Here is a 13,853-nt window from a genome sequence, read left to right on the forward strand (position 1 = left end):
TGAATAAAGATTTTGACTGCGATGTCACTATCACACGAGTTATGCGCCGTGCTCGTTGTATTGTGCCCTCCCGTGTACACAATGTGACTTGGTTTTGCGGTTGTTGATATAAGGCCCTGCGCGCTGCTGCTATTGCTGCCTACGAACAGCGGCCCTCTGTTTGCTCGCGATTCTTAATCGCTGCGGGGGATCTTTTGTTAAGCCGGAGCAGGATGCCTTACTAGGTGATAATAAACGATGACAAACCATGTAAGTGACGGATCATATAAATATTGGTAGTTTCTGTGAGACTTCTAGGCTGTGAGCGGTGGCCCAGGGATGGGTTCATCAACCCGTCTGTCTGTGCGGACCGTTGCCATCCCCCCCCCCCCCCCTCATACGCGTCGCGAGTTTACTCCACGTATTCTGGCATCCTCTCCACAGGCATTGAAGATAAACCCTTCCGAAAAAGCATCTTGGATCCCAGTGAGGCTTTGCTGCACGATCTATTTTGCTATTATTGACAACTCCAATGGCAGTTTTGAGCTAGTGGCATTAAAGCTACGCCACCGGCGCCACCCGACCGGCCGCCTTGCCACACTCTCGAGTGGTGGAAACGGGCGTTCTCGCCCAAGTCGACACGTACGTGTACGTGGGCTCCCAGATGCGTTTGAGTTTTTCCGTTTTGACGTCGCCGTTGCTCGTCTGCTCCAGCAACTTCTGGACACAGGCAAAGATGGTGGCTTTGGGAGACGAGAAGGGTAGGTCAATATCCTGGGTTGTTCCCAGGCCCGAGGCTTTCAAAGTGATGGCTAGCTGTGGAGACGAGCTCGATTCCATCTCCTCGATCAGCTCGGAGTGCGGCGTGCCTGTAAACGACAAACGAAGGGAGTTGTGGTGACGGCTTCGACACCTCGCGTACGTCACACACGCTCAACGCCGATGACCAAAATCACCCGGAACGCGTCCGATCTCGACAGATCTGGGAAGCGAGGCAGGCTTTGATGGGCGCCCACCACACACATTGAGCAGGTGCCGTAGGCTGCTATGGTGCTACGCTGTCAGCAGGAGGCTGTGCGGCAAAATTCATTGCTGTCCACTACTATGCCCCAACGTCTACGATCCCATCATCTGCCAGGATAAGGCAAGGTCAAATAAGCCCCGCATCCTGCACGGCATGGGGAGGCCCTCATCCAGCAGTGGACTGACAAAAGGGGCTGTCAGTGTACATTCTCAATTCCATTGTACGTCTCTAAAAGCCTTCAATATATCATCCACGAGACCAAAAATCGTGCGCATGGCGCTATCACCGCTCCCGCACGATACAACAACTGTGAATACCTTCGTCGTGAGGCTAGGGTATTATCACCTCTGTGCGGCATGAAACTCAATTGGCCATCGCAGTGTGGGCCAGCATTCATCATCGCCGGCGGCCCTTAACCTGGGGCATGAAATCCACATTTATATGGCGGGCATAATAAGGGAGATCAGTATCGAGTCGATCTGCAACCAACATTTTTACATGCGGCCGTTCGTTTGACCGAGTCCAGGTTCCCTAATCACAGCTCCACCCGGCTGCACAATTCGTCCAGGCCAAACAATCCCAAGGCTGGATTTGTGGCACAGCTGTTAGCGGCAATGCGCTACAAATCAGGCCACCCGAGTTGGATTCCTGCCCATTGACTGTCCACCAACGACGAGTGACACCTGAACCGGTCCTGGCTACCCCCCCGCCACCGACTCCTCAACCTTCATCAACCCGCACTGGTCGGGTTGGTGAAAGTGTGGGGGGGGGGGGGGGAGGGTGCCCAGAACATGAGCGGACACGACGAGGTGAGGCCTCCTTCATCCAGCAGTGTTTTACCAACGACCTCTAAACTATTATTACGACAGTAATTCCCAGGTTTACGTCATGGGGTGATGTGTTCCTGAAAAGTGCGGACGAATATCGAAACGACGTCAATCGAAGGCCATTGACAGGGGAGTGGGTGGAGGCGAAGGCCGAGGAGGTGACGGATACGAGAAAGGACAGATGATGATGTTGTCGGCGACAGAAGTGTGGGTTGAGGCGACGCAAATCAGGTAGTCGTATTATTTCTTTAGAACTACTTTGTTTGTTTAGTTTGTCGTCCTTCCCCCGCACCGCCGATTCGCACGGATGGCTCCATACGGTGCGAAAGAAGTTCAACATAAATAGGTACATACAGTAAAGTGACGTTATTTGCAAAACGACGTAAAAGGAGGAGACGTAAATCGGGGTATTACTGTATTGTCACCCTTACACAGGTCTAGATTGCACTGCGTCTGCGTTGGTTACCTGGAGGTGGGATTTCAAGATCCGTGGTTTGCTGAACGTTGGTGCGACCAGGCCTTGGATCAAAGGCCGGAACGAGGGCGGAGAACTGTCGCTTCAGGACAAAGTCGTCATCCCACATGCGTCTGCGTCCGCTCCGCACCTCATATTCCTCCTCCTCCTAAAAACGAAACGGAGATGAGAATCTCACCGCTACAGACGGAACCGCTCAACAAGGTTTATTCATATTCTTTGGGTCTTTCGGTAAAGTCAAGTAGATAGGTTCAAAGAAATAAAAAAAATAACAAATATTTATTTTAACCTATCTATGTGACTTTAACCGAAAGACCAAAGAATATGAATTCCTGCAGTCACGAAAACTTTAAGTCAAGATTTAAGGTTTATTCAGAATGTTGTAAACAGCCAAGCGCTTTTGTTATCATCATCACGATCCATGGGCAGATAGCGCGTAAAAGTGTCCACTGCACATTTCGTCATTTGTTTCCACTTTCCTCGGTCTTGTGCCAATGTGCTCAAGTAGTGCCACATCTTTCTGGCACCAATCTCTCGTGTCGCTTTTCAAGAGAGTATCTGTAAGGTGTTCGCCGTCTTTTCGTTATCACCCAAAGTCAAAGTATCCCTCCACTCGGTGATACAAATAGGGCAAGCTCACATCGTCGTGTTACAGCCCTGGGAGCTGGTGGTGGAAATTCCGCATTGCCATGTCAGAGGCCTGTCTGTTGACTACTTTAATGGTGGCAGTTATTTATCGATCCCAGATAAAAACAAAGTGCCCTTTTATTATCACTATACTGCTATTGACATCTCCATTCGATATGGCAAGTGTCAGACTTTACTTGGTAATTAACATCTTAATGGGGAGACAAAGTTTTACATAACGAGCATAACACAGTTCTCATCTATATTTTTCGCCCTGAGGCAGCGGTGGTAAATCTACATTCCCATGACGGGGTGGGGGGGGGGAGAAACTACTCCACAGGTCAATCGTTGCCATCTCACAAAGTGGTCCACTATTTGATGAACCACAAAGGTAATGATGAAGATGACGATGGTAACGAGCCCTCAACGAGGATTTCAACTCGCGACCTTCGGATTATTCGTGAACTCTTAAACCACAACGCCACCTGGCTGGGACCGCATTTTGACGCGACACTAAAATATAAAACTCACCATGACCTCTTCGAACTCCTGGTCTTCACGATTCTCGTCCTCATTCTCATCGTCCTCCTCGTCTGGCTCTGGCAAATCATCCTCGTCCTCTAACTCGGCAAGCAGCGTGCCTGCACGGCAGCTGTCCAAAAAGTCTGCAGGCGGCGGGGGAGGGGGGAAAGCGGACAGGAACGCACACGGTGCGGTAAAGCACACGCGCAGTTTACCTTGAACGTGTGCGATGATATCACAGCGTCGTTACACAGTCGCTCGCAAGCCATGTCAGCACATCACTATATACATATATCTATATTGAAAAATATAGGAACATTTTAGTTTTACCAGTCTCTTCCCCACCCGTCTCTCATTCTCTCCCCCCTCTCTCTCTCTCCGTCACACGCACAACACACATTAATCTCTCGTACAGCCCGCACAAAGGCTGCTGGGCTAAGCGCCGTTAGACTGCACGTCTCGAAGCAGGAACGGCACCGTGAGGGGAAGGTGATGTGGCCAGCACCACAAGCTGCCGGCTTTGTCTCCCCCAGCGCTGACGTTTAACACGCCGCATCGGGTACTCATGTAAGGCTGAATTAATCTAGGGGAGAGTCCCAGGAGACGGTTCTGATACGGTGGCCAGGAGTGAACCACACGCACGCACCCACCCACCTACTCTGGCACGCACACACACAGGCAGCCTCGGGCACCCACCCACCTACACAGGTATGCACACACACAGACTCATGCACGCACCCGCAAAGCGACAACAGACATATAGGAACAAGTGGCTAGTTGCATGAAAGACCTTAAGTGATTTGTATCACTAACCCGGCACTGCTGTATGCCTTTGGTGTTTAATTAACCACAGTAATATTACTACACGCCGTCTGCTGGACAGCGGACGTTAAAAATCCCTTGACGTCGGAGCAGGCCATTGCGTGGCTGGCCTCACGGTCCAAATTTGCCAAAATTCGAAAAATCGCCCGACAGAAATCACTGCCCCCTCCCTTCCCTCCTGGCAGCCTGTTGATTGCAGGCCTGGCGCTGAGCCGCCTTGTCGCCGCACAGGGACAGCTGACACCCTTTAAACGTTTGAGAATGCGATTTCAAGGTGTTTTTGAGTCCCTTCGGCATTTTAGCGAGCGGCGTGTAGTACATGCTCAGGTTATTTTATATTGTCACTTTATTTATTTACTTCTTCCTCGATTTGCATTTCCATGGCAACGTGGTTGTCACGAGACGAGGGATTTCCGCTCCGAATTCTCATGGTGAGCAGGGGGGCAGCACACCGTGTCGGAGAGCGGCCCCAAAAGATGAGACCACAGAACTACGAGAGAGGTAAATTTTTACGGGCATCTATAACCACACCAGCGCGTGACCTTTCACATGCCCCACATATTTAATGTTGATCAAACAAACCAAATTCCTTCATTCCTCAGCAGTGGAATATTCCAAATTTAATACGTGGAGTCATTGAGTGACATTGCTGAGACCATTAATTCTAAACATTTGGCCAGCTATGAAATTAAACACAAAGGTGGAGTTTCACTTCAGGTATTTATGCAAACAGCCACGCATTTAGCGAATATTGTGACATCAAACTCATCCGGCAAGCAACACTGCGGTTACAGCACTCGACTCACAATAACAAGGTTATAAGTTCAAATCCTGGGTCAGGGGTCGACTACATACAACATCCCTCCGAGGTCGATAGAATGAGTACCACCATTTACAAGGTCAACAGAAGTTATTTTATGTAAAGACCGGCCCCTGTCAAGGGAATGTGTAATTTCCACCACTGCCTCAGGGCCACACAAATCGAAACTAATGTCACCGGCGTATGTCACTTGAGCAGGAAGACACTCTGACTTCATGATAAATCCCGGCGAGTGTTGGCTCGTCCAAGGGAGTGATATCTCAACGCAAATCCAAGCACGACTAGTGGCTCGCGGAAAATCGCGTTGCCGTTTTTGTCCGGGCGTGAATCTCAGGTCGCACACGCAACAACGGGCAAGGCACATTTTTGAAAATCTAGATTGAAAACGCATTTCTTTAGAACTGCTTTTTCTGTTTTGTTTAGTGTCCTTCTCCCGCACCTCCGATGAGCACGGTTAGCTACGTACGGTGCGAAAGAAGCTCAACATGCATACATACTTCAAATGAGCACACTCGTAATCGGAGTCGAAGGGGCCACGTTTGTCCATAGCCACGAGAGGCCAACAGAGAAACTATGCCGGATCAACGCAAAAGTTTTTTTGTTGCGCAACATTAAGCAGAGACCTATGGGAAAATAAACCGGGAACGTGCCCAATAGCGTCAGATCGAAGCAGCTAAGCGGGTTCGAGCCTGCTACCGCACTCGGATGGGCGGCCACCACGCAACGGCAGGTTGCTTCTCACAGCAGGCGGCGGCTTTGAGAGCCGAGCTACGTTGTGGGACACGGAAGACGTCGCAGAAAAAAGCTATTGCTGCGCTGTACTTACACGCTACCCTGTCTGCGCAACTGCCTTCACCAAATCCGCACTGCCCAGTGTTTGGTGAGGTATGGTTAAACAAATCTCTGCCCCCCCACCCACCCATGCCCGACACAGTATGTGGTGACCTTCATCCGGAAACGGACCGACAGTTTAGTGGTGGAATGTGCGACGGCTGCGTTCGCTGCGCTTGAGCGGAGACCACGACATTAATTCCGTTGGTGTTTGTCTGTGCCGGAATTTCGCATGGAATTCATTGAGCTGCTCACTGGGAGAGCCTGACCATTGCGGAGACAGACCCGGCACAAACGAGTCTGTACACCTTGTAAGCCCGTATAGTCAGGGCATCTCATAAACGAAACGATATTACTTTCAACAAAATCTTGTATCCGACAAGAGTGATCATCACATTTGTTAGGAAATTAAAGTCAATGACGATGACAATCGCCAAGCTACTCAAAGGTCAAAGTGTCTCTCGGCTCAAACGTGCAATGGAAGCAGCCCATTCCACATTCCTATGGAAGGGGCCAGTGACTCCATAGGACAACCACTTGCCAACTGGTTACCGGCGACCCAAAAATATCAGACGGTACCTGTTTCAACGAATAGCTGTGGCAATGTTGCATAAAATCCAACAGCGATTGAAGCAGTAATTCAATTTTAAAAACCCTTCCTGCTCACCATTACGATTACAATTATAACACTATATACCAAAAGCTCAAAGCTGTCCTACACACAAGTACTTTCAATTCAATCGAACCTGTGTGCATCCATCAGCGTTGCAGAGTTATCATTTATCACGATATGATATCAAGTTTCAAGATGCCAGGATTATCGTTATGTCAGTTTCCCAAAACTTTGTGATTTACTATTTTTGTTACCGCAGTGTTTTTGTGCTTTGCTGGACTTCCAACAAAGAATTAGAGAACCCTTAAAAGTTTTTCGATTGCAGTTCGCTCAACGTAATCCTGCCCAAAGCATTCTAATTGATGCAAATGCAGCGCCGGTAAAGGCGGTAACAAACACGTAATTATTTCAGAGAATTGGCTAAGAATTTGACGACGCCAATCTCCAATTGCTCCAGCGTATATTAAAAACGTTAGAAAAACGCTAATCTAACGGGTAACAAGCAAGTATCCATCCAGCCGGGGTGCCTCTGGTGACTCTCACGTGGGCAAAAGTTTACAAGTTCCCATCCCAGTTAAAGTTCTCCCTGCTCAAGAATACAAACGGGGGCACCGCCCCATCCATCCATCCTATCGGTGGTTGGTTGGTCCTGAACTGGTGGTGGAAATCCACATTCCCGCAAAGTGACTTCGCTTCGGCCAAGTGGTACTCGTTTGTTAAGACTCCGGAAGGGGGTGAGAGATCATGATGGTGGTGGGCCAAGTTGACCCGTAACCGGGATTTGAACTTGCAACCTTCCCATCACTGAATTGAAAGGGGAACGATTTTAAAATGCACAGTGAGAACATTGCATGGAAGTGCTTTCACCGCCGCACGAGGGTTAAGGCAGCGGTGGGCTCAAGCGAACCGGCGAGCTGTGAAGATGTCACATCTTCGTAGGCATCTGCCGCTTACATTTAGCAGTATTTTATCGATGCCAACACTCGCTGCCATTTGAGCAAAAATTATCGGTTAAATTCACCTTAAGTGCTTAATGCTAAGTAGTAATTGTGAAATCATACAGATTACGTTGCGTGCGGGATTAAAGTGAATTATACCGCCTCGAGCAATCGTTAATCGCGGCGATCACTTTTCAAGAGCAATGATCCCAATACTGGCGATGTAAAATTAAAACACAATGAAGTCTGAAGCATGTGGATGCACCACCTTCAGTGGGTAGAGTAACGTTAAACTTCACGTCAGTTCGATATCGTGTGCATCGCGGCACACACGTGCATTACAGTGAAGGCGGAATTGAAGCTTTAATCTTTGGTTTTAGTGATGAATGGGTCAATAGAGCTTAAACCAAGCAGCACGGGGCCGGAGCTCATCTCCAAATGACGACCCTGAGCCAACGGTGGAAGATCCACATTCCCATGGCGGGGAGCCAGTCATGCCATGGTACAACAACCACTGTTTGACTTCCAACCAAAGTGGTACTTAGACTTTAAGCAACCCCGGAGGGCCGACGTTGGTGAGTTGGCCCAATCGATCGGGACTCGCAACATCTTTAATACTAATAAAAATGCCAATTGTTTACTCAGGAAAGTCTCAGAGTCCCAAGACAATTTGTCAGGAGGGTCCTGCAAGTGGAATGTTTGGCCAGTATCATTAAGGAGCGTTTGGCTTTGCGTGGGATGATAACCGGAGAATCCGGAGATAAACCAAGCATGCGTACGTGGGGATTGACACTCCAGTACTGCCATCTCCTGGCCACCTCGCGGCCCTACAAACTACAACACCTGGTAAGCGCTGGTGGTCACCCATCCAAGCGCAGGCTCAAACCCAGCTTAGCTTTGTGAGATCCGACGAGATCACGTGCAAATCAGGGCGATCGGTTAAGTATGCTCTTAAGCAGGAGCGCCTACGAACTGGCACACGGCATTGGAAGAGAAGGCAATGTGGTTTTGTATCGGGTACCAACAGGAGAGAGAGAGGTAATATAAAGAGAGTAGGTGTATCGATCCTAGACGGAGCCTACCATATAGCGAAAATTCGGCTTCCTGACCTGTGTCGCTCTCACTAGAGGTGGTGGACGTCAAACTTGTCGTCAGCGTGTTACTGAGCGACTGGCTGACTGACAAACCTGTGGGCGCAGCCGTTACATTACTGCTGCTCGTCACGCTAGTGGTGGACAGCGTCACAGTGGACGTTGTGCCCGCAGCAGTTAAATTTGGAAAGCTCTGGGCTCCGCTAAGGGGAGAAGCTGCAAGAGAAGGAAAACACAAAAAATACGTGTTTACACGGGCTCGCGTCACGCCACGCGCTCTCGACACAAAACCAACTCGGCGGCAGTGCGACATCACCGATTTAAAAATCGACTCGCGCAAGCGGACGAACGGGGGGGTGGGGGTGCGCGCCCCCAACCGGCCACCATTAAAAAAGAAAAAAGTATTCACGAGCGATTAAACTACGTGCAGGCGTCGTCACCCTTGAGGCTAACAAACAAGACGGGACGAGTCAGAACGCACGAGGACAAGACGATCAGCAAACGAGGCAAAAAAATTATCAAAATCTTGCAATCATGACATCGAGTCGCGGTGGCGGACAGGGGTGGCAAATCATGACAATGCCCGCAAGAGTGATTAAATTTATTACCGACGTGGCCTTTAAACGTTCAAACAGATTACAAGTCACCAGAGTGTCTCCTTGCTCAAGCAAGCAAAGGGGGTTATCAGCAGGCACCAAGTCTGTGGTGGAAATTCCACATTCGCCAAGGCAGGAGCCGGTATATATGTATGGAAAATAACCACTGTTGACTTCACACAAAGCGGAACTCATTTTAGGGTCCCACAAGAGATTCCCCGTCAGGATTTGAACTCTCAACTTTCCTATTTGAGTAAGTGGTATACACGCATATAGATTTCCATAATCACCACGTACATACAATCACATTTAGTCACAGCGTCACTCCGATCAAACAAGCACAGCGCAGCACTCATTTCCACAGGTGACCCTGAGCCTGTGGGGACAATTCCACATTCCCACGGGTGAGGGCCAGTCTCTCCCGCAGACTGACGACCACTGTTGACTTCCCGCATTGTAGCACTCATTTTATAGACCCACCCCCCCCACCACCAAAATGGGAGCGTTGGTAGCTGTGTCAATACAAGCACAGAAACCGTGGGTATATTTATTTTAAAGAGAGAGGCAGTCGGCCTTGAACCCGGACTTGGAACAGGGGGGCAGTTGACAGGTCAGGTGACGGAGGGCTCTAGAGTACACATGACAACGGGCAACGCGCGCATTACTAGGACGGGGAGCATAGGACACTCTCTGGAGCATATGCCCGCATACGCTCCCGAGCGGACGGATTTTGACTGCTGCTGCTGCCGCTGCCTCGTGTTGCTCGTACAAACACTCGGTGGCGGTGAGAACATACGCGCACTTGCGCACTGCGCGCCTAGGCTGAGCGTCGTCGGCTGTCGCACCCCAGCCGTAGGCCACTGCGGCACGAACACTGATGTCACCGCTGGGCTACGTTATGGGCAGCTACGGGCAGTTCAGAAAAATCCAATCGTTGCACTGTACTTCTATGACCCTCGTCTTCATTGTGGTGAAGTTTAGGTAAAATGAGCCACACGAAACGTCATCTCCAAAGCCAACGACGCTAGAAGTCGTGGATTCGATCCCAACCCTGACGATGCCAATTGTGGTCGGGTGGATTGATGACCGGGTCCTCCGGTTTTGCCCTCCACATTTAGAAAGGGCATGCGTTGAGATTATCTGGCCTACGACTACAAATTCCCGTGCGTTTATGATGTAAGCCGCTTCGATGAACTATCGTGTGTGGCCTGATCCTGTCTGAAAAATGAGCTACAAATTAATACTAAATCAGCCAAGATCAAGGGGTCAACACGGCCGATGCCGCTGATGCTCGCCTTCTGCTATGAGATATCTCTGATCAACAGATGCTGCCCGATCTCCCCAAGGCACTATGAAAACCTCACATTCTACCGCTGGCGGGGCTTCAGGTCCTTCCACTTGGTCGCCAGTCTCTGGGTGCCCATTCCAGTGCCCGTCTCGGCCAAGGTGCCCTACAACGCTGCACTTCACGAAGATCGTCTACAGCCCGGTTTTTCGGCCGCCGTTTGTGAACTTCACAGCTGCCGGCAGAAATAAGGAACGTGACACTTGCGTTTACCAGGAATATACATTATAAAAAACTCTTCGGTTGGGGTATGTCATTGATACGCATGGATAACACACGCGAGCCTACGAGTTATTTATGTAGCAGCAAACATGACACGACTTGAAATGCGGTGCCTTGCTGCTCAATAAAAGCACGGGCCGGGGCGCTTACTTCCATCGGTGGTCTCAAGTCAGTTGTGTAAAACAATCCACATTACTATGGCAGGAACAGTATATCCAGTAGGGGAAAAAACCCCACTGTGTTCACATCCGAATGGCTCTAGAAAAAGTAAGAGTGGGTTAAATCAACCGTGGAACGAGATTTGAATTCGCGACTCCCATTGGTGCGAGTCTGGCACAGACCCGTGGTGCCACGTGCGTGGCGATGTTAGAAAACACGAAATTGCTGGCCGGAGCAGTAGTTAAGAGGAGCTCGCAGCTGGAACTAAGTGAATTCAAATCCCAGCCAGGATAAATTCAGTTCTGCTGAATCGATAACAATGAGCAAGACGCCCCCCTCCACCTCCTGCAAGATGTCAACAGTGGTCAGATCTTAAAGAGATAAAAGACTGGCCTCTGCCATAGGAACGCGAAATTTCTAACGCTGGTTCAGGAGAACCAACGGAGATGACGAGTGGTGCCCTATTGCTCAATTGAACAAGGGAGACATTTTGAAATTGACCTGCTACACTAACCCATTGAAAATCAAATTGTTACAAAACTAATACGATGCGACAACAAACATGAAGGAGAAATGTGCCGGAATAAATCATCAAGTTATTTTTAATGCAGTAAAAGCCTCGCTGAGCCTGAAACATACTGGCGGAGGATCCTGCGTTGGGGCGCTAAATGTGAGTCACAGGCCCACTTGCTGTAATGCCATCGTGTGGGCACGTCGCAGCCCAAATGGATTAGAATGTCGCATAAAACCACGACCTCTGCATGATCCACCAACACTCACCTCCACACGACGCACAGCTCATTGGGTTGCTTGTTTAAATCCTCGTCTATTTAGAGCGTCACACTGTGGAGGCAATGCGGTCCACATTCGATCTCATCTGCACTTCCCACGGCAGATCTGTGCACTACATTTGTAAGTGGAAATTCTTAGTCCAGCATGCGATTGTGGAGACACTGACCAGATCATCAACCACACAGTAGTCTACGGGTCTATACGTGAGCCTACGGGTCTCTGTGCAAGCCTATGGAACCAGTGAAATCTGAAGATTCTGAAGATTCAATGGAGGGGGGGGCCATTGACGCAATCTGCTGCACATCGACCAAAGCCATGTCCTTGCTAACCAATCCGACATTGCCTCGCAAGTCGGTATTCATCCAGCAACACACACACACACAGGCACATCCCCGTCGCGTACGCGCCCACTCACTTGCTGCACTGGTGACGTTCCTGCCCAGAGTGTTAGTGGTATTGTCACTGCTGCTGCGACTCAGGTTCATGTTGTTGGTGGCGTTGGTGCGGGCAATGTTGGCCACCCTGCGCACGAACGACTCCATGAGGCTGGAGGCCTCGCGCGATGACAGGTTGGGCACGCTGGCGCTGGAGCTCATGGGCGCCCCGGCCGCCATGAGCGCGCTCACGGAGAGCCGGTTCGTCACGAGCGAGCCCAGCGGCCGCTGCGGCGTGCCGCCCTCCTTGTTGGATGGCTCCGACACGGAGCTCACGTCGGGCGAGCTCACGCTCACCACGTTGAGCGCGATGCCGCTCGCCTCGCCGCCACCCCCCCCACCGCGCTCTCCGGCGTCGATCACCTCCTTGTCGCCGCCGCCGGTGGGCAGGCCGGAGCCCGTCGTCTCCTGCACCGTGTCCACCGACGCCTCCGAGCCGGTCTCCGACACGGGCAGCGACTCGGTGCTGGACAGCACCACGAAGGTCTGGGGGCCCTCGGTGCAGGAGACCGCGAGAAGCTCGCCCGAGCTGCCCTTCCGCTCCCGAAGCTCGGCGGGGCACGGCTTGCCGTGACGCAGCACAGAGCGCGTCATCTCGTCCGCACGGGCACCCATCCCGCAGGCGGCGGCCAAGCCCAGCACATCGGTGCTGCTGCCGGCGCTGCACACCGAGCTGCCGCTGCTCTTCCTGCTGCCGGCCATGGCCGACTTCTCCTGGCTGTTGTTCTTCAGGAGGTTGCTCCACGACTGCGTTGCCCCGGACAGCGTCAGCAGCTTCGGCGACACCGAGATCTCCGGATCGTAGCTCGGAGCCAATTTCAGGTCGAATTTCCCCTCGGCGCCCATGCGGTACGAGTTGGATCCGCCGGCGTCCCACGTGACGTCAATCCACCCTGCGGAGCGCAAGGCCAGCCCGGTTATGGATGACATTTCATCAGATTTCAAGCTAAGGAGACCCGAGCCTCAACTTTGCTTGAATATGGGTGATAAAACGTGCATAATGCGCGTTATGGGGCTTTGTGGATAATTGGCAAAAATTGCTATTCAAGAAATAATAAAAAGTAGTTTATAATTTTAAGAGGGGCGGCGGGAGAGACGCGTTTGACCGCCGCGCACCGTTGTGGAGCTCCCCGGTGACCGTGCCGTCCCCCGGGGGGTTCCCGTCCTGGTCGCGCCACTTCCAGTCGATGCCCCGCACCACACGAGCGCCCGGTACCAGGTATTTGAGGATCTGAGACCTCAGCAGCCGGCGCTGACGCCTCAGGTTGGCCTCCTGCTCCTTCGCCGCTTTACCTGCGCCGCAACGGAGCCACAGAGAGACGATGGCGCCGATCAGTCTGGCCGGCCCTCCCGCACCGAGCGTGCATCTCCCACGTTCACAGCCCTGAGATGAGCGGTTGATATTCCACATTCTCATGATAGGAGCCCGTGTCTGCCACTGTTGATAGATCGATTGACTGCAGAGGGAGTCAAGTGCAAAAAAACTCCCCTTGAAAGGAATCGGACAAACAACCCAAGGCAGGACTCGCACAAAGCATGGCGTAGGTAGGTACCGATAATAACTCATTAATGACAATTATTGTTGCACAGGAGCTGAAGATCTGAACTTTATCACTCATCGGATTCCTCCAGTATAAATATTCTTATTCTTCAGTTGAGTGAGGTTATTCGACGACTGTGTACGGCTTCACTTGCAGTTAAGTCAAATTAACATCGCGGTCTGCGGCCCACAGGTT

At 51.1% G+C, this 13,853-nt stretch overlaps 1 protein-coding gene across 14 annotated transcripts in view; it reads right to left on the reverse strand.

Moving 5' to 3' along the window:
- HECTD1 (HECT domain E3 ubiquitin protein ligase 1) overlaps window positions 1-13,853 on the reverse strand; it is an 86,868-nt gene that overhangs the window by 24,479 nt on the left and 48,536 nt on the right. For 10 of the 14 annotated variants that reach the window (XM_078864632.1, XM_078864628.1, XM_078864631.1 and 7 more), the window contains 6 exons: window positions 13,234-13,410; window positions 12,099-13,010; window positions 8,561-8,785; window positions 3,464-3,597; window positions 2,297-2,453; window positions 626-848 (listed from right to left, as the gene is read on the reverse strand). In XM_078864632.1, the coding sequence (XP_078720758.1) occupies window positions 626-848; window positions 2,297-2,453; window positions 3,464-3,597; window positions 8,561-8,785; window positions 12,099-13,010; window positions 13,234-13,410 (1,828 nt within the window). The remainder of the gene's footprint in view (window positions 1-625; window positions 849-2,296; window positions 2,454-3,463; window positions 3,598-8,560; window positions 8,786-12,098; window positions 13,011-13,233; window positions 13,411-13,853) is intronic. The other 4 variants (XM_078864634.1, XM_078864626.1, XM_078864630.1 and 1 more) reach the window with 3 other exon arrangements.

The sequence above is a fragment of the Lampetra fluviatilis genome, chromosome 18, assembly GCF_964198595.1.
Source record: "Lampetra fluviatilis chromosome 18, kcLamFluv1.1, whole genome shotgun sequence".
Lineage (NCBI taxonomy): Eukaryota > Metazoa > Chordata > Hyperoartia > Petromyzontiformes > Petromyzontidae > Lampetra > Lampetra fluviatilis.